The sequence below is a fragment of the Schistocerca gregaria genome, chromosome 4, assembly GCF_023897955.1.
Source record: "Schistocerca gregaria isolate iqSchGreg1 chromosome 4, iqSchGreg1.2, whole genome shotgun sequence".
Classification (NCBI taxonomy): domain Eukaryota; kingdom Metazoa; phylum Arthropoda; class Insecta; order Orthoptera; family Acrididae; genus Schistocerca; species Schistocerca gregaria.
Window position 1 is genome coordinate 121,410,767 of NC_064923.1, and position 20,934 is coordinate 121,431,700.

At 42.4% G+C, this 20,934-nt stretch overlaps 1 protein-coding gene across 2 annotated transcripts in view; it reads right to left on the reverse strand.

The window, feature by feature from the left end:
• LOC126266593 (ankyrin repeat domain-containing protein 11-like) overlaps positions 1 to 20,934 on the reverse strand; it is a 323,390-nt gene that overhangs the window by 102,176 nt on the left and 200,280 nt on the right. For both annotated transcript variants that reach the window (XM_049970907.1, XM_049970906.1), the window contains exon 4: positions 2,238 to 2,361. In XM_049970907.1, coding sequence (XP_049826864.1) covers positions 2,238 to 2,361 — 124 coding nt within the window. The remainder of the gene's footprint in view (positions 1 to 2,237; positions 2,362 to 20,934) is intronic.

A 20,934-nucleotide genomic window follows, 5' to 3' on the forward strand; every position in this document is an offset into this window, starting at 1 on the left:
ATACGTCGAATGTACAGAGTTTCGAAGGAAAAACAAAGCTCGTTGACATTTTGAAAAAATTCTCTTTCTTCCGACAATTTGGATGCATACCATGCGTAACGCAACATTTTCGACAATATCGCTGCTGAGAACTGGCGATGTACGAGTTTGAATTTATTTTAACAGCATCTTCTCGAGAAGTAATCTCTCTTTCGTTGTCAACCACATATGAACAAGTTTGAAGGCGCTTGCTAAAGACTTTAACTGCCGCATAGAAATAAAAGCTGGATAATGTCTGTTGTAACAATAGTACTTAGTAAACAGCCATTAACATTGGAAATCCAATAAAAGTTCATGCAAGTACGTGTCTTTTCATCATATTACCTTAAAAATGTAGTATGTACTAGATGATCTACATCTACGTGGTTACTCTGCTATTCACAATAAAGTGCCTGGCAGAGGGTTCAATGAACCACCATCATGCTGTCGCTACCGTTCCACTCTCTAACGCCATGCGGGAAAAACGAACATTTAAATTTTTCCGTGCGAGCCCTGATTTCTCTTATTTTATTATGACGATCATTTCTCCCTATGTAGATGGGTGCCAACAGAATGTTTTCGCAATCGGAGGAGAAAACTAGCGATTAAAATTTCTTGAGAAGATCCCGTCGCAACGAAAAACGTCTTTGTTTTAATGATTGCCACTCCAATTCATGTCTGTGACACTAACTACCCTATTTCGCGATTATACAAAACGAGCTGCCCTTGTCTGTACTTTTTCGATGTCATCCGTCAGTCCCACCTGATGCGGATCCCACACCGCACAGCAATACTCTAGAATAGGGCGGACGAGCGTAGTGTAAGCAGTCTCTTTGGTAGACCTGTTGCGCCTTCTAAGTGTTCTGCCAATGAATCGCAGCCTTTGATTTGCTCTGCATACAACATTATCTATGTGATCCTTCCAATTTGTAATTGTAATCCCTAAGTATTTAGTTGAATTTACAGCCCTAAGATTTGTGTGACTTATCGCGCAATCGAAATTTAGCTGATTTCTTTTAGTTGGGGTTGTTTTGGTGAAGGAGACCAGACAGCGAGGTCATCGGTCTCATCGGATAGGGAAGGACGGGGAAGGAAGTTGGCCGTGCCCTTTGAAAGGAACCATCCCGGCATTTGCCTGCAGCGATTTAGTGAAATGACGGAAAACCTAAATCAGGATGGCCGGACGCGGGATTGAACCATCGTCCTCGCGAACGCGAGTCCAGTGTCTAACCACTGCGCCACCTCGCTCGGTTTTCTTTTAGCACTCGTGTGAATAAGTTCATACTTTTCTTTATTCGGGGTCAATTGTTATTTTTCGCACCATACAAATATCTTATCTAAATCATTTTGCAAGTCGATTTGCTCATCTGATGACTTTACAGGACGGTAAATGACAGCATCATCTGCAAACAATCTAAGAAGGATACTCAGATTGTCTCCTATGACGTTAATATAGATCAGGGACAATAGAGGGCCTATAACACTTCCTTGGGGAACGCCGGATATTACTTCTGTTTTACTCGATTACTTCCGGTCTGTGACCTTTCTGACAGGAAATCACGAATCCAGTCGCACAACTGAGACGATACTCCGTAAGCACGCAGTTTGGTTAGAAGACGCTTTTGAAGAACGGTGTCGAAAGCCTTCTGGAAATCTAAAAATATGGAATCAATTTGACAAGCCCTGTCGATAGACTAGTAGTGCCCTAGTCGATAAGACTAGTGTTGAAAATAAATATAAATTAAAAGTAAAGATGGGCGGGAGTCGATCCACCGAATACGAGGCTTGAACGCTAAGCACATGACCGCCGTCAGTTCGTGTTCAGAGTCGCAACGCACCGGTGGTAAGCCGTACTACTTGCACATTACGTTGTCCTAATGGACAATTTAAAGTGTTCGATATTTGAAGTATATGAGTGATTCCAGTTCGTGGCCACTCTTGGTAAGTTGCCCAAAAGGGAACCTGGGTGAGTAATGTCCTCGGATAGCTAAACATATGCTTTATACATTCTTTTAAATTTTGTATATGAACTAAACTTTTTTTGGGGCTCAAAATAAATGGGACACACTGTGTGTTATTGCCACCTCTGCTGAGGGTTGATTTCATGGCCGGTTAGAGCGCGCAGCTGAAGGGGGGAGGAGGCAGGGAGGAGAGTTAGTACCACGGTTGTGGGACATCTGAGGAGTTGTGTAAGCAGCAGGTGCGCAGGTGCGCCCTACCTGCGGCTGGGCCGGCCTGCAGCAGCAGCGCGCGCACGTGCGGCTGGGCCACGTCCATGGCGGCCTTGCCGCGCCGGTTGCGCAGCGACGGGTCAGCGCCGCGCTGTAGCAGCAGCCGCACCACCTGCCGACAGAACACACCCGTCACACTAAGCAGCCCTGCTCCCGTCCTGCAACACACCCACACCACGCTATGCACCACAGTTAAGCGATCGCGTCTACCACGTTGAGTACACGTACCGTATGCACAGTTGCATCGCTTCTAACAATGGAACCTCCCCATAGCATCCCCCTCAGATTTAGTTATACGTTGGCACAGAGGATGGGCCTTGAAAAACTGAACACAGGTCAATCGAGAAAACAGGAAGTTGTGTGGAACTATGAAAAAATAAGCAAAACATAAAAACTGAGTAGTCTATGCGCAAGATAGGCAACATCAAGGATAACGTGAATTCTGAAGCGCCGTGGTCCCGTGGTTAGCGTGAGCAGCTGCGGAACGAGATGTCCTTGGTTCAAGTCTTCCCTCAAGTCAAAAGTTTATTTTCGCAAAGTTATGATCTGTCCGTTCGTTCATTGACGTCTCTGTTCACTGTGATAAGTTTAGAGAGTGTGTTTTGCGACCGCACCATAAAACCGTGCGATTAGTAGACGAAAGGACGTGCCTCTTCAATGGGAACCGAAAACATTTGATCGCAACGTCATAGGTCAACCGATTCCTCCACAGAAAAACACATCTGATATATTCTATACGACACTAGTGACGGCATGTGCGTCATATGACAGGAATATGTTGTCGACCCACCTAACTTGTACACTTGACGAATGGGCAAAAAGATTCTTCTACCTTGCCCGATTTTGGTTTTCTTGTGGATGTGATAATCACTCCCAAAAAAGTGATGAAAACGTAAGAGTTAGCCACATTAACTGAAAATAAAAAATTAAACTTTTCCATCAATGGAAGACTTGAACCAAGAACCTCTCGTTCCGCAGATGTTCACGCTAACCACGGGACCACGGCGCTCCTGAGCTCAGATTGTCCTGTATGTTGCCTGTGTTGCGCATGGACTACTCAGTTTGTATATTTTGCTTATTTTTTCAAAGTTCAACACAACGTCTTCCTGTTCTCTCGATTGATCTGTGTTCAGCTTTTGAAGGCCTATCCACTGTGTCAACTTACAACTAAATCTGAGGGGGGGGGGGGGAGGGGCGATGGGGAGGTTCCCTTGTATGCATTGTGCAGCAAGTTTAACTCGACATGCTCAACGTTTACGTTCGAAAACACGGTCCGTATGCCGATGCCTGCAGCCCATCCCCTATTCTGTCCTACCGCCCATAAGCAGGCAACCATCACACGAAACACTAATGGTCATCTCTCTTAGCCATCTGGTATACTTCCGCCAATAGAAAATTTCCCGAAAGCCCCTTGGAAACGCTCGTCGCTTCCAGTCTCCTTTATTTTTAGAAGTCAAGTAATTCAGCTTCGCCCATTCAGTCCCAAAACTTTCACAACAATACTTGTTATATTGTTTTATCCCTCTGTGTTTCACTGGATTGTGGGGCTAGATTTTGACAGGATTAGGAGATCGCCAAATGCAAACAACAATATAAAAAATTAACGATGATCCAACCAGCGGAGGCCGGATACCATGCGCTAATGTGCTGCAGCATACTGCACCAAAATTATGCCATTTCTCTTCGAAATCGAACTAAAAGTACGCCATTCCTCTTCGAATGAAAGCAGAAATAGCACTACAATTACTCCTTCGTGGGCAATCCAAAAATGTCAGTCCGCAGAGCCACACCTGACTTGCAGATTGCGGATGACTCTGCTGTTGCCATGATGGTTGAGACTGAGGAAGATGACTCACTAAAACGTGTCCCTTTCTCAAAGGAGGCTACATTTCATTTTAAGTGTCATCAACTGACACGATGCTAGGATCAGAGTACAAGAATCTCCACGCTGTGTTTGACACCGTCAGAGATTCAGGACACTCCGGACAATATTCTAACAAGATCGTACACCACCTCACTGAGGATTTAGATGTTCGTGTCTGTCTGAATACCATTTTTTCGAGAAGATGGATCGGGCCTGATGGTCCAATCAACTGGCCTCCGCGATCATCGGGTACAACACAACTGGATTTCTTCTTTTAGGGTTATGTCAAGGACCAGGTTCGCCAACCACCAGTGAAAAAAAAATCGCCGCATTACAGCGCAGAATTATGACGTCACAACATCCATCCCTCAAGAAATGTTGACCATCACATGGGTGGAACTGTACTTCACGATAAAAGATGTGTATGTGTCATTTTTCTGCTCTATGTACTTTGTAGTAGGGAGAGGCTTCTGGGACACTGTATTTTATGAAGAGCGGAGATGTTAGTCTATGAACCAGTTAAAAAACAACATGAGCACAATGTGCAAAAATAAAATATATTGCATATTTGGAGTAGAAAACTTTATAAATTTCCTGCACATTACGATTTCGAGAACCGAAGAACACATTTTTCAATTTATACATGAAGCCGATTTGTCTGACTGCTATCATCAGTGCCACATCGAATCATCCCGAATGCTATAAACACGCGTATATCTTTCTCTGTGCAACATAAGCTTCTGTGGTTGCCGCTGTTCAACAAGGAATTTGAGAAAACGCTGCGGACAGTAAAACAAATCTCCATCAGATTATAATGATTTTGATATGCACAAGTAAACGTAACTAATAAATTAAAACTACAACAGACGAAAGTACTAATAACAAGATAAAACGTGCTACTGTACTATGAAATATAATAGAACCACACGAAATAAAATTGAAAGGTTACTCCGAAAAAAATGTTTTGTTTAAAATAAAATTTCGCCATTGATACGGCATAAAAACTATGAACAGATTTATAAGCTCCGTTGTGTACAATATTACATGTGCTAACTAGAAAAGTATTATGTACGGCAAACGATAAGAAAAACTGAGTATTACAAAGTGTACAGATATGGTAGTAACGAGACGTAGGATTTTTACTTGCAAACTGAAAAACATAACGTTACAAACATCGATAACAATCTAAAAGTTTTGCACGCAATCAACATGGGGCATTGTCTAGACAAAGCTGAGGCGTTGCAAATTTACACAGTAAACATAACGGAACCGGATAAATTACACAACGGCCCGAATGATTTCATCGTGGTCGTGTATTTCAGTTTCTACGGACACCTCCTACTATGTAAAGTTACCCGGTAGGCAAAACATGCCTGTTGCTCCGGTGTACCTGTCCTGCTGCTGACGAATGCGAGGATCGACTGACTACGATGTAAACAGACCAACAGGTGGAGAGGAAGCGTCCTCTATTCTAAATTATCCTACTCTGCGTCAGTATTTTGCGATTTCGAATACTATTTTAACTCTAAAAGAAATATCTACATGTCTAATAACGAAGTAATGGAATTTTGGAAGCACGTTAAAGTTCCTCATTTTAACGAAATATTGTTAACACATGCAAAGTATTTTATCGCTTTTGTAACCACCACTAGATATCGGAAGTGGATGGATTTTAATTTTATTTTTTGATTCCACTAAATAAAACGTTTAAAACACTTTTATATCAGTTTTCTTCACCACTGCCCTACATGTGTTACATCTGTTCATGCATATTTCACACCGCTCCAGGGTGTCTCAAAGCTCTTTGACCCTGTACGCTGCAGACATTCCCAACCGCCTCCTCCCCCCCCACTCCCTCCTGCAACATGCTGACGACATCACTCACCTAGTCGCTCACCACACACTCAACCTCCCCCATGCCTCCCACCAACGCCACCTGAATCTCCTTTACGAGTGGCGTAGTACATCATGTTTGGTCGCACCGCTCGGCGTATCCATCGTCCGCATTTCCAGCTCTCTGTCTACAGCCATCCTATCACTCTGACTAACACCATAAAGTATTTAGGACTAATCTTCGACAGAAAACTAACATGGGATGCTCACTATCTTATCGTCAAACAAGAAAGCCTGAAACCGACAAAAAGTACTGAAAGGCCGCAAATGGCATACACGTCCTTCCACTATTAGCCCCACCCATAAATCGCTTATCTGCCCCATCCTCACCAACACCAATGTTGCCTTGATCTCCGCTTCCCCTAAACTCTAAAAGTCCCTTGCAGTCCCAAAAGACACGTATTCCGTCTCGTCTTCTGAATCTGCCTACTTTCACCAGCTCAATTCTATAGCGATTCATCCACTTCCCACACCTTCTTCTCTTCCTAGAGTACCTCAAGGTCCAATTTAACAGTCACAAAAGCCAGCCCAGGCACCCAATATCCCACCCACTAATCACCCATACAGTTACACTGCTGCTCCAGTTTAAAACATATACCACCTACCCTCCACCTTCAATTCATTATCCACCCTCTTCCGCTGGAATTTCAACCAACTCTCAATCCCCAATGATAAAATCAATCCCGAGATACACCCCGCTTTCCACCCCTTTCCACCCCTGGTCCAAGTTAAACATTTAGCCATTCAGCATGTCCACAGAAATTTTTTAAATGGCAATAATCTGCCAAACTAGTCTGGATTAAAATATTCTTTTATTATGCCTTTTTCATTACTGCACAGTTTCAGCTTCTCAGGTGTGTGGTATGACCCATCAGAAGGTCATTTTTGAGTGACATTCAAAAGTTAAGTTGGTCATACATTGTAATAATGCAGTTGGGTGTCTCAATTTCAAAATAAAAAACATGACGCCAAGTGACACAAGACATGTTCTCTTTCAGTGACTACTGCTGTGTCATCAGCAGACCATGTTTTAGTATCAGTAATGGCCTTATCACTTAACTGTCCTATTCTGCATAAGTAGTAAACATTCATTATCACTCAACAGGTAGTGAAATGGTGCCATGTTAACAAAAGGCATTTCCAAGTGGTTCGTAACAGCTAAGTTCATGTAGTAAACAGAGTCTAAAACACCGCAAGGTCATTGTAAATGTACAAGATCAGTCCAGAATGAATACTGAAAGAGAAAAAAAGTGCAACAAACAGCAGTCAAACACAGTATTAAATGACACAGTTCAAAGGCTGCCAGAGATAACAAGCAAATGACCATGCAAGTGTGTTTAAGAGCTCAATCTCATGGCATCTTTATCTTTCTCCCTCTTCCTTGCTGACTTTTAATCGCTAGCTTCGCTTTCACAGGGTCCTACAATCATATCCATCATCCCACTTACGTCACGTCCATGAGCATTTTCATGCATCACCAGCATCACAGTTACACAACAGCATCAGCCACAGTGAGTGAGTACAGTGTAGCTGTGATATAAAAATCATCTATATTGTCCACCAGTGTAGTTTTTTAACAAACTTAATTTATTGCCATCAGTTTTTTTTGGTAAAAGTCGTAAATATTGTCCACTGTCGTGTATTTAAAAATCACCATTTATTGTTTTCATATATTTTAAAACATCTTTCCAAGTTGTGTAGCCGGTGACTGAAGAGCGATTTTATCCACTGCCAGCACACCCCTTGGCGGAAAAGTCAAATAAAAATAAAGAAAAAAAATTTTTACGTCTGTTTCCTTCATCACCGTTCTGTACGCCATTACAATAACCACCTCTGCTCCAGCATATTTCACCAAACTGCAAGTGTATTTGCGCCATGTACAGTGCAGGCATTCGCAAACCACCACCTGCCTCCTGCAGTATGGTGAGGACCCTGCCTACCTATTCAAAGACCATAACCTCCAACTCTCCCACGCCACCCTCCAGCACCATTTAAATCTCGTTGTCGAGTTGTATAATACGTGGAAACTTCAAGTAAGTCCACAGAAAAGGTAAGCCACCATCTTTGATCTCACCACTCAGTGTTTCTGTCGTCCAGATTTCCACCTCTCCATCTACAAGGAGCCCATCCCTCTGACTAACACTGCAAAGGACTTAGGACTAATCCTTGACATAACATTATCGTCATATACACCCGTCCTCCCCATCCAACACAAACCCCAAAACCGACCAAAATTAGTAACAAGCCGCACCTCGGGTCTACATACGTCTATCATTATCTTCACCCGTAAATTCTTCATCCGCTCCATCCTAACATATGCTCACACTACTCGGATCTCTAGTTCCCCGAGGCATCTGTCCACCTTCCGCAGCTGCCTATCTTTCCGACACGCACTCTATACCAACTCATCCGTTTCTCGCACATTCTTGTGTTCTTGGAGCACATTCGAGCCCTATACATTAACCGCAAAACATGGTACCCAGCATCCTATTCACTAATCACCACATTCTACTCCGCTATTACATCCATTTATCAATCCTCAGTCGCTGGCATTTCAAACAGCTCCCACTACCCAACGATGAAGTCTGTCCCAAGACATATCCTTTTTGCCAGTACTCCTCACAATGCATTATGTTGACTTGGATGGACTCAGCGGAGTTTCTACTTGGCTGGCTTTTACCTGACGTGACACTGGCACTGACAATGAAGATCACGTGTGGCGCAGAGAAGTATTGGAGCAGAATTGTAACGAGCTAAATGTTATAACACCTTTTGCATAACAAAAGGAAGTAGCTGCTGCGATAAAGAAATTAAAGGACCGGAAAGAATATGACCCATAGCTGTAAATAAGACTGACGTGAGTCGCTTTTAGTGGCGTATTTCACCTCTCTCATTAATGAGCTTATATGCAGGAAAGGATCCCCGATGGATGGAAATTGACAAACGAAGTAATACTGCGACACACCCACACTGAGCTCATGAAACTAAGACAGTGCCCATGCGGCTTCCGGAAAGCAGGTCTATTGACGAAGCAATCAATTAAGGCCCTTGAAATCGTCTGCTTCCAGAGGTATTGACAATCATTATTATCATTGAGGGTGCATTCAACGTCTGATGGCTTGCAATGTTCAAATGTCCAGCAATGTTCAAATGTCCAGGGACCATTGGGCCCATAGTCCCTCTAGCAAATAAAACTGACACCACTATGGTGGAGAGGAAGAATTAATGTGCGCTTAAGTAGAAAAAAAATTACGCCAGGCGCTTATCATGGATTACAGAAACAGTGTTCACGACGCCTAATACTTGATGATGACTTTAGAACTACAAATCAATTTTGCCAAGCATTACTCATAATAAAGGCACCGGAACTGCGCACTATTACATACTTTTAGTGGTGCTGCAGTTCAGCTAGATATGCTTAACAGATTTATCCAATTGACGTTATTGTTGAATGGCACGAAACGAAACAAAAATAAGTTACTAAGATGAGAAAAGGCAGCCCGCAAGGATCTACGTGGGGTCCTATCTGCTGGGACCTAATTATGAACGCCTTCTGTTTCTCTTTCACGGGGAGAACACTGTCTATGGGGTAGTGAGGGATGAAAACGAAGTCCTGGTAGTGGTATCTGCAAACTCTTGGACAAAACTGGAGAAAGAGCTGTTGCTGCTCTCTAACATATACGGCGGTGGTGTTCAAATAATAAACTAGAATAAACCTAGCAGTTGTTGTTGTTGTTGTTGTGGTCTTCAGTCCTGAGACTGGTTTGTTGCAGCTCTCCATTCTACTGTATCCTGTGCAAGCTTCTTCATCTCCCAGTACTTACTGCAACCTATATCCTTCAGAATCTGCTTAGTGTATTCATCTCTTGGTCTCCCTATACGATTTTTACCCTCCACGCTGCCCTCCAATGCTAAATTTGTGATCCCTTGATGCCTAAGAACATGCCCTACCAACCGATCCCTTCTTCTTGTCAAGTTGCCTCAAACTCCTCTTCTCCCCTATTCTATTCAACACCTCCTCATTAGTTACGTGATCTACCCATCCAATCTTCAGCATTAGCACCACATAAAACTAGTTATATACTACTCAAAAACCAATTATCTCAGACAAGAAACGCCACAGTTAAAATCAATAACACACTCATATCACACAGCAAGGTTAGCAGATATTTCTTTCTTTCCGGGCCTTTGTCCCGCTCCGACGCGGGGTGGGCTTTGTTATGACTGATTTGGCAGTGTTAATTGCGGAGGATGGCCGGATGCCTTTCCTACCACCACCTCGAACCCTCTGGGACAGAAGCAGTGTACCCCAGCTGTCTGCGTTTAGTGTAAGCCATGAAATAGTGCTAACGTTTTCAGATGTCTGCGAGTCGTGTAACTGAACTTGGGGATCAGCCCGGTATTCAGCAAGCGGGATGTGGAAAGCCACCTAAAAACCACATCGAGGCTGGCCGGCATACCGGCCCTCGTCGTTAATCTGCCGGGCGGATTCGGCCCGGGGCCAGCGCGTCTACCCGAGTCCAGGAAGCAGCGCATTAGCGCTCTCGGCTACCCTGGCGGGTCAAGGTCAGCAGATACATGAGTGTCCAATTGAATGAGAGGAGAAAATTTATGACACACACATTAAACTATCCACAGAATTAGCAGTTAAATTTAAGCACAAGATTGTGTGTACCGTTGTCCGGGCGTATCGGTTACGATTCGAGACCTGTGGATCCATTCTTAGACAAGTGCTGAGGAGTGTACACCGCACGCTCACTGAGGCCTTCGGTACAGCACTCAAGTCGACACTGGTTCAAATTCAAATGGCTCTGAGCACTATGGGACTTAACATCTATGGTCATCAGTCCCCTAGAACTTAGCTATCAGTCCCCTAGAACTTAGAACTACTTAAACCTAACTAACCCAAGGACATCACGAGGCAGAGAAAATCCCTGACCCCGCCGGGAATCGAACCCGGGCGTGGGAAGCGGGAACGCTACCGCACGACCACGAGCTGCGGACGTCTACACTGGTATTACTGGGTACCTGCCCCATCGTTGTTCAAGTACGATACGGAAACGCATGCCACTGGTTAAACCGAGGCAGACTTGAGAGGACGCAATCGATTACAAGGGTAAATATCAATAATAAAGTCCAACTCTGAGCCTGGTGTACAGATAGACAGCAGCTTGAATGGGACGATAGGACCGCCGTAGACGTGTCTATAACTTTTTCCCATGAGTCAAATAGAGCTATGATCGCTCCTAGATGCCCCGACTACGAGAGTGGGGCTCTTCACTACTAGAGATGGGCCTTACTCTGTCCATATATACAGTATACATACGGCAATAACACTCTGCGACTGAGGAGAAGTAGGTAGCCTGAATACGTAGTCTTTAACTTAATTTACACCAAACACAATGAGGAAACGGACTGAATAACTTGAACTTAGACAGGATTGGTCAAGATAGTGAAGGAAGGACGTTACTTAACTCTGCTGCCAATTAAGTGTGAGGAGCGCTGCAGCAGCATTTTCGCAATAGAGAACTGAGTGGTGCTGATGCCAAAGTATGGGGTCAATATACCAGGTAACCAAGTGAAAAGAGATCAAAGAAGTTCTGAATGCATATGTACGAGAAGAGCAGCAACAGAACCACCAAAAGAAAAAGTACAAGGAAACAATGAGGAGGAAAGATCATCAGACACAAGTTCAGATGATGATGATGATGATCATGATGATGAGTCTGAAAGGGGTACTGATGAGAAGGCTAATTACTACTATAAAGTGTTCGATTCAAACGTAAAATTATTTATATAATACGTCACAAAATTTTAGACACAGGAACCCAAATAGCAATGCGAATCCTCCGGTGCTGCCACGCAATGCAAGATCATTTGGAAGTAGTTTACTGGACACGGAGGTACAGGACTGCACGATTACCAATCTTGGGCAAATCTAAGAGTAATGATTACCACGGCAACAGAACAGAGACAGAGGGTCTTGTTATATTTTTTTCTTTCACGTCTACTTCTCTCTCCTTGCCACCTTGCGTTATTACACTTTTCTGTAAACGTTGCTGGGGATTTTAATATTATATATTCACTGTCAATCTAAAATAAATATGGAACGTATTGTCTTAGAATCACAAGACGGCGTAGTCAGTTATAACAACAAGAAATAAATAAATGTCCGGCCTAGTGCAGATGAACCATTACAGAATAGTCCCAAATGAACGAAGAAGTGCTATCTTTTCTGACGCTGTATGTGCCAGACGGCAGCTACACCATCTCTGTTTCGTAAAACCAACTCACTGAATCAGTTTTCTCCAATGGGGCCAAGCCAGATTGTAAACTGACCTGTCAATTTTCTCTTTTATGTGTTTTTTGGGTGCACATTACGAATTTCAGCTTTGTAGCTCGCATTTTCCCTAGAAGCATAAGCAAATTGCATAAAAGACAAAAAAAATCAGTTTTCTTTCCGTTTTATCTCACAGTATTTTTCGAGAAGTATCATACAGTACTAAATTAAGGAGGCCAAAATTCCTACAGTTTTGATCTTGTTTTGGAGTAAGCGTACATCAAACAATGGGATGGACAGCAGTTTGTTTTCCGCTTTGTATGCTTTTTTTGCATTCTCATTCACTCGCTTCATTCTCACTATTTCTCTCTCACACTGTATATTCTAAGCACCTCACTCTCGACCTACAAGTAGGGCTCTTCTGTTTGAACTACCTACCATCCCTTCCTTCCCCGCCACTGCCATCCCGTATCGCCATACATCGTTTTCTCTAAGTCGCATTACTTATACTGGTACTTGCTCTTTCGTCCACTGCATTGCGTACACTGGTTGGTATGAAAGACCTTTCGAATAAAGTGATGAGTTTGAAATGTCTTACTTGTGATAGTGCGTTGGGAGGGAATACTTACCAACTTATTTGACTTCTACTCTTTGAATGTGGAAACAATCCACAGCGACGACCGCGCCACGTCAAATTTTCCTCATGCCTGCCCTTGTGACCTTCTCAGGTTTCAGCCAGATATTTCTCTACAGTATACCTACTTGGCACACTGGATTTACTTGTGAATGTAAACGCTCCGATCGGAAGAACGAACCGAAAAAGGCGGCGTTGTGGTAAAACGTTGGATTACAGACGGTCTTTGACAACAGCAGTCCTTTAAGGGACCGATCGCTTCGTAGATTGCACGTGTGTGGGTAAACCGCAGAGATCGGTCGCCGATCGCTGGTCGCATGGAAATCCCAGGTAATCTGGTGGATCGCATGCGATTTATGCCGCCTGGCTGGTTAGCAGCGGTGTCTGACAGTATGGCAGCGAATCGTTTATTTTTCAAGCGTGGTTGTGCAGTTTTGTTTCGTTGTTGGCAAGAAATTTACGTTAGAATATATACTTGCACAGTGACCACGAACTACTGTGAGAAGTGAAGTGGAAAGCGTAGTTGCGATTTGTGTTAAGAAGTAATACAAAGTACACGCTCCGGTTTTGTAATGATTAGCATTTTGAAGTTTGTAACATAGAAGTAGAATTGATACGAAGTAAACAGTAATAGTCGCGATACAATTGCCTCTATCTAATTATTTTGAGCTATTTATAAAATAATTGTATGCATTATTGTGGTTTTTAACTTCTAAATGGAGTGACACACATACCTATTGTAACGTTAAAAGAACATCGTAATTTTAATGTTAAGGGCAAATCTATTATACAGTTATACTTAAGTTGTCTTGTCATTTCATATAATCCAATTGTCCTTCATGTAATTTATAGTAACAGTTAACGGTAATCAGTAGTGCAGCTACTGACAACATCTCTACGGACACAGCGAGTAAATTGTATCACCTCACAAGTTTCTTCCATTCTGCCCTCTCCAGCGCCGTTCTCCGCCATCCTCGGACTCTGAGAGATTTTATATCCCACCGTTTTCGTGGCCTTCCTCTCTGTCTTCTTCCGGGTGGCCTCCATTCAAAAATCATTTTAGTTGTTCCAATATCGATCCTGAGGACATGCCCAAGCCAGGCTGTTGTTCTACTTTTTATAATACTCACGATGTCAACTCCTTGTATGAGGCGGTCCAGCTCAGTATTCATTATAGATGTCCAGAAACCATTGTTGTCCTGAACTGCCCCATAAATCTTACTCAGCACTCTACGTTCAAATATCCTGAGCTGTTGCTCATCAACACTCGTTAGCCTCCATGTTCCGTATCCGGAGGTTACAACTGGCCCGATCATGACCGTATATAGATGCAGCTTCACATGCCTATTTAATAACCTAGGGGCCAACAATGTATCAAACGTGTGGAAGCATCTATTACCACTTAGGATGCGTAGTTTTATTTCAGTTTACATGGAATTTGTGCTGTTAATATTAGAGCCCAAATAGTCAATGTTCTGCACATGTTCAAAACTGATACCGTTTGCTGATAATCTATCCAAGATGTTTCATTTATTGAAGGGCCTCTTGGTCCTGTGACTTCTTTCAGCTCACATATTGTCCTCTCTAGTGATACCCTTCTGCTACTAATAATTGCTACATCATCGTCATATGCGCATATCTGAGTCCACTTTGTGCGTTTGTAACCAGATATCTGAAGCTTCCGCATGGCTGCTTCGAGAGTCAGATTGAAAAGCATTGTAGACAGTGCGTCGCCCTGTCTGACTGCTTTACTAATGCTAAACCAGTTGCCCAGTTCTCCATCCACTCGCACTGCAGTCTTGGAACCAGCCAAAGTTGCTTGCATAAGTGAGACATACTTCGAGGGTATGCCAAATAGCAGCAAATCATTTACCATATGTGCTCTATCTAGACTATCAAAGGCTTGCTTGAAGTCTACGAAGAGGTTATGAAGTTCAATGATACACTCATATGTCTTTTCCTGTACTTGCCTCAACACAGATATCTGGTCTGTTGTTGATCTATTAGGCCGTAATCCACATTGATACTCACCCAGAATGCTTCTTCATATGGTGCTAACCTGTTGTAGATAACACTAGGAAATATCTTATAGGTTACATTCAGAAGGGTAATTCATCGACAATTTGAACAGCAGGTCTTGATTCCTTTCTTGTGTATTGGTTGAATTACACCTAAGGTCCATTTTTGTGGAATTCTTTCCTGATTCCATATCAACTTATAAATTTGTCGATCCGCTTATGAAGAACAGTTCCCTCATTTGTAGCAGTTCTGCAGTTATTTCATCAGATCCTGGTGCTTTATAAGTTTTTAACCAATGAATTACCTTCCGTACTTCCTTTAATGTTAGTTCCTCTATTTGTGGATCTACGTTATAATAGAGTGGCTGCTCATTGCTGGTAGGTGGTAGGATTGCCCTCCAAAATTCCCTTGAAATACTCTCTCCATCTATCCAGAACATCTTGTTCATCTGTCAGCAAATTTCCGTCTTTGTCCTTACAAGCTGTTATTTTTGGTCTATGTTCTCGATTTCCTTTTTTAATTTTCTTGCAGGATTTTCTACTTTCATTGGTTTGGTAGTGCTCTTCCATCTCCTCTCTCTTTCTCATCATGGCTTCCCTTTTTTCCCTCCTGCTTACCCTTGCTGCCTCTATTCTCTTATCATTATATAATGCCTGATTTGATCTAGTATTTCGCTGCAAGCATTTCAGCCTTGCTTCCCTTTTCTGTTCCACTGCCTGTCCCTACCAGTCTTCCTTCGTAAGTCTCCTTGCTTCCCCCAGTATTTCATGTGCTGTTGTCCTAATGACATCTTTAATAGAGTTCCATTCTTTGTCTATACCATCTCCATCATATTTTGTTTGTAGCTCCTGTCTCAATCTGATCTGGCACTCCTGAGCCGTAGACCTATAGTTCAATTGTTCTATATTCCATTTCTTTACTCTGGTACTACTTCCCGTAGCAGCCATGGCAAGTTTCTGTCTCATTTTGGCTCCTACTACGTAATGGTCAGAATCAGAATTAGCTCCCCAGAAAGTGCGCACATTTTCCATATAGGATGCCCACCTCTTTGATATCAATATATGGTATTTTGGTTTACTTCATTTGTTCCTGATATTCTCCATGTCCCTTTGTAGATATTTTTCCTTGGCGACTTACCGCCTTCGACTTGCCTGCAGAAGCGAACTGAGCAACCCTCATACCATTATTATTAGTTTCATGATGCAGACTTTCATTACCAAATACACTTCTGAACGCCTCTTCCTTTCCCAGTTTTGCATTATAGTAGCCAAGAACTATTTTGGAATCATGTCTAGGTATTCTGTCACACACATCCTGTAGTTGATCATAGAAGATGTCCACAGTATCTTCATCTGATTCTTCCGTTGGTGCATATACATTCACAAAGGTCACATTGTGAAATTTGCCTTTCATACGCAGAGTACATATTCTTTCATTATATGGGGCGAAAGCACTAACTGATCGAGGCATATCCTTGGAGACTATAAACCCAACTCCATACTGCCCTTGTCTTTCGTCTTTTCCTGAATAGTACATGGAGAATTTCTGCTTACAAATCTCTCCTCTTCCCTTCCACCTGTTTTCCTGCAGTTAACAATTCCCCATTCCATGCGTTTGCACCTCTTCTGCAACCCTGGTCGTCGTTCCTCTTTTCAACGGTGTACGCACGTTCCATGTTCCAAATTTAAGCACCGATAAATCCATACTCCTGTTTCCTATCATAGTTAGTCTACGTAGGGTCAGTATTTTTTTTTTTTTTTTAACATGGCAAGGGTATCAAACCTGAGCTCAACCCCCCAAGTTGGAGGATCAGGCTTTCATTTCGGGATTAGCTCCCCTAGAGGGGTTGACGACCTAGCCTATAGAGTGTGGGACACACTTCGCCTGGTTCCTCTGTCGAGAGCACTCCGGCTTTTGTGACCCTGCCATTAGTTGCCTCCGTTACACCTCTCGGCTTCATCGGAGCACACAAACCCTCCCGCCCAGCACTGAACGTGCCTAAGATAAGACGGTGGCCCCTGGGAGGGCGAGTAAATTGCATAATACTTGCAATTAAACTGTAAGACAAATGAATAAAACAGGAATTGAGGACAAGTAAACGTAAAACGAATTGTATTGGCATACGGAATGACGTATACAACTCATTAGGCGACAGTGAAAAATGTAGTATATTCTGTATAGTAACCTATTGTTACCAAGAAGAGCGTTTCAGAACAAGTTTAATAAACTACAATTCCCGTTTACTTTAAATTTATATTTGCCAGTATTCGTGGGGATACGGAAATAAATTGCAACTGCTGCTAAAAATAGGAGTTCATTTTCCATAGCAGAACTTATCGACACAGTGACGTTCATAATACTGACTGAAATTGCTAGGCAAATCGCTGGCGTGTGGGGTATCAAGGCGAACGACAGATAACTGGCGATATCGCATGCGACGGATCGCTTCGATCTGCCGCTCGTTCGTGTAGCCCGTAAGAGAAAAGTAACGTGGCTGCGAATAGGTAGGAACTCACGTGTGAGGTGGCTCTGCCGCAGTGGATGTGTGCAGCAGCAATTTCTTGTGGTTGCCAGAGGTGCTGAAAGTTGCACGGGCCGCAGTACATTGATTACGTATAATTATTATAAGGAGGAGTATTGTTTGACCACAGACAGTATAAGGAATATTTGCTCCTGGAGACGCGATAGACATTGGAATTCGGAATGCTGTTCCCATCCAACTTCTGTTTCACGCTTCCCATCATTCAGAACTGAAGATCGAACCACTTCAGAATCTTAGCTTTATTACAGACTTGCCTGTGTTTTGAATGGCTTGGACAGTATTTTTATGTGAACTTTAATCATAATTTCATAATCATCATAATATCCCAAGTCATAATTACCTGGAATATGGCTCTAAGAGTGTCACATTTTGAATTCTATATTTGCTTAATATTAAGGAAAAAAATTGCCAGAAAGTAAAACTAATTTTTTTCTTGAGTTTGAAAGTTCATATTATTGCTAATTAATTAAAGTCAGTAACTGAAGTTTAGAGAACAACGATAACGACTAACTTTTGAAGCTAATATTTAAAAGAATTATTGAAATTATTTAATCTGCAAATCAGCGTAAATCTTAATTCTTATTTAACAAATTAATTAATTTTCTGTAATACTGGTAATTTTCTTTGTTGATATCTCGCTTGTTGTATTCCAACGTTGCCAGGGATCGCCTGTTGTCCGAAGTGATTAATGTTTAAATGAAGTAACACTGAGTTTGTCCATTAAAATTCGCAACTGCAAATAATAATGATAGTAAGCTTGAACTGCGTTATTATTATCACACCGCATATTACTGTGATCGATTTTGTTTTCATTTTGTTCGTAATTGCTATAAATTATTCTACAGTTTTGAGTACAAAATTTTCTCCAACCTAATTTCTTTTGATCGCCTGTATACAAGAATTAGTAGTAGCTGACGTTATCAGTGCATATTTGGCCGATTATTATGTGAACTTAAGTCTGATTGTAGTACTGGCGACCGAATTATTCCATTTTATCGTCGAAATTTGACTAAAATACTAATTTTAATTAATGAAAAATTCGACTACTTATCTAAATTTTTCTTTGCAATCACATTTATTTGCGCTAAATCTTCAATAAGCCAACTGCCATTTTGGTGATCAGCTGTACAGTTTTCCACATAGTTTTGGTCAGTTTACTAGAGAATAGAGACGCCATTTCGACAAATTAGGTGCACGCGATTAAAGTCGATTATAGTGTACTGGGACGAAGTGGACCGTTACAAAGGGGAAGAATTGTAAGCATTATTTAGTTAATGGCACTCAGGGTTCTTCAGTCTAACGCTCAGTCAGCAACAGCTAGCAAGGAAAACAACTACAAAAGCAAAATATACTACAGCTCGTTTTTCCGAAACGTCGTTCAAATCGGACAGACTTGTCAAGTTTGGAAGATTCTCCAGCAGGTTGGAAAGCTTACGTGCAAAAGGAGCTTTCGCCATTCTACAGCGAGAAGATGGTTCGTCCTCAGAAGTCCGGACTGCTTGAAGCAAAAACGTCTAAATTGAATATATTACTGATAAAATAAACGGATGCGTGGAACACGAAAAGAAAATTAAGAAACCGTAACTGGAAGTTGGATTAGGCTGAGTGGATGACAGTTAGCTGCAAGATGCGACTGAGTCTGGTGCCTCCTTACGTTTGCAGATCTATACTTCCCCAGTAGGCATGCTTTCCGATTATTCCCTGTGTTCATCATTTTTGTTGTAACAATTAGAGAAAGTGCTGAAGTCCTCGACAAACTCTGTCCCTGGATTGTATGATATTTCCTATCGTGTTTCCTCTAACCGACCAGTTCGGGTTTTAACAACTCTCTTCCCACGACTTAACGACAAATTTATGAACGTGGCCTATGTTTTTGGCTCGATAGCTCAAATAATCACCGCAGTTCTTAAATCCAATCCAACACATTGGAGTCCAACGTCACAAAGGTCCATCGCATTGTTATTGTGCCACTGAAAAACTTAGAAAGGCTACTGGAAAACTGCAGAAAGATTGCTGCTTATGAGAGCCCGCATGTTGCTAAGGTTGCCTTGACTAAGATGCAGCAGTTTCCTGGGAAGTCCTTACACATCCTCCATACAGTCCCGCTCTTTCCCCATGCAAATTCCATATCTTTGGAGGACTCAATAAAGACATTCGGACGGAGAGGCGCATGCCTGGATACAGTCATGGTTGCGCAGGTAATCGCAAACATTTTTCCATGAAGACCCTGATCGCCTTGTCTCACAGTGGGATAAATGTATTAACGCTTATGGCGATAACTTTACAAATAATAAACAGTTTACTTACTTTTTTCCACTTGTTTCGTTTTCATTTGACTCTCCTTTACATTATGTCTACCCGTAGATGACAGTCGGCTGTTCTCCACACAAGGTGATCTTGAATCTATTTCCATGATTGGTGACAGCCATTTGCACGCTAACCTGCTGGTTATAATTGGAACGGCGTAACAATTTCCGCTGAGAAATCTCCGATAGTTCATTTTAGCCGCAGAAAGATACGATGGATCACTTAACGGATTTTATTTGGATCCCTCTTTCTCGCTGGTGCCCAGAGAGAAAATTTTAGAGGTGATATTTGACAAGCGCTTAGCTTGAACTGATCACATTTATCACACTACCAAGAAAATCAAGAGGTACATTAATGCAGTGGTATCCGTCGCTAGAACTTGATGGCATGCGAACGTTGACATTTTGAAACTGCACAATGACCATACCCGGTCACTGACACATTATACGTAGACGTTTCATATATCCCAATACTTCCCAACGTGCATTACAGAAACTTGATTCTACACAATTTTGATACCTGCGGGTATGTCTTGAGGCAATGTAGTCGTCTCCAGCAATCGCATTAGTTGTTACGTTTTCGCTGTGGCAGCGATAGCGATACCGAAGGCTTTCAAAATTTTCCACCATTTGTGAATCCAGGACCTACATACAGTATCGCACACGAAGACTGGATTGCAATCAATTCAAAACCCGACGCGGGACAGCAAAATCATCCTACATTTTCTGGAAATCATATGAGAAACACCACACAACAAAAGAAGCGGTATAGGAGTCTGTTTTCGGAGAGCTTTAACTCATTTAGATCTGGTTTACAATTACAAGGAGGACCAGATGGGGTAGGAGACCAGTAACTTTTGGCCTGTAATGAACATCCCTCTTATATCAATGTGTGGTGTCCGTCCTTTCGTACATATTCGAAAGAACAGACACCACGCAGAATCCGCAGCTGATATATGCCATATGTAAACTGAAGATGGAGAGGAGAAGAAAGGAAAGGAAAGGGGAGGGATCACTGAGGTCACCTGCATTGGGACACTACACCGAATCGGCAGAGACGAGTGCAAATGTCGAACTGGGATTCGAACCCGGGATATCCCGCTTACTAGGAGGCCTATCGAATTATATGAATGTGTGGTATCTGTTC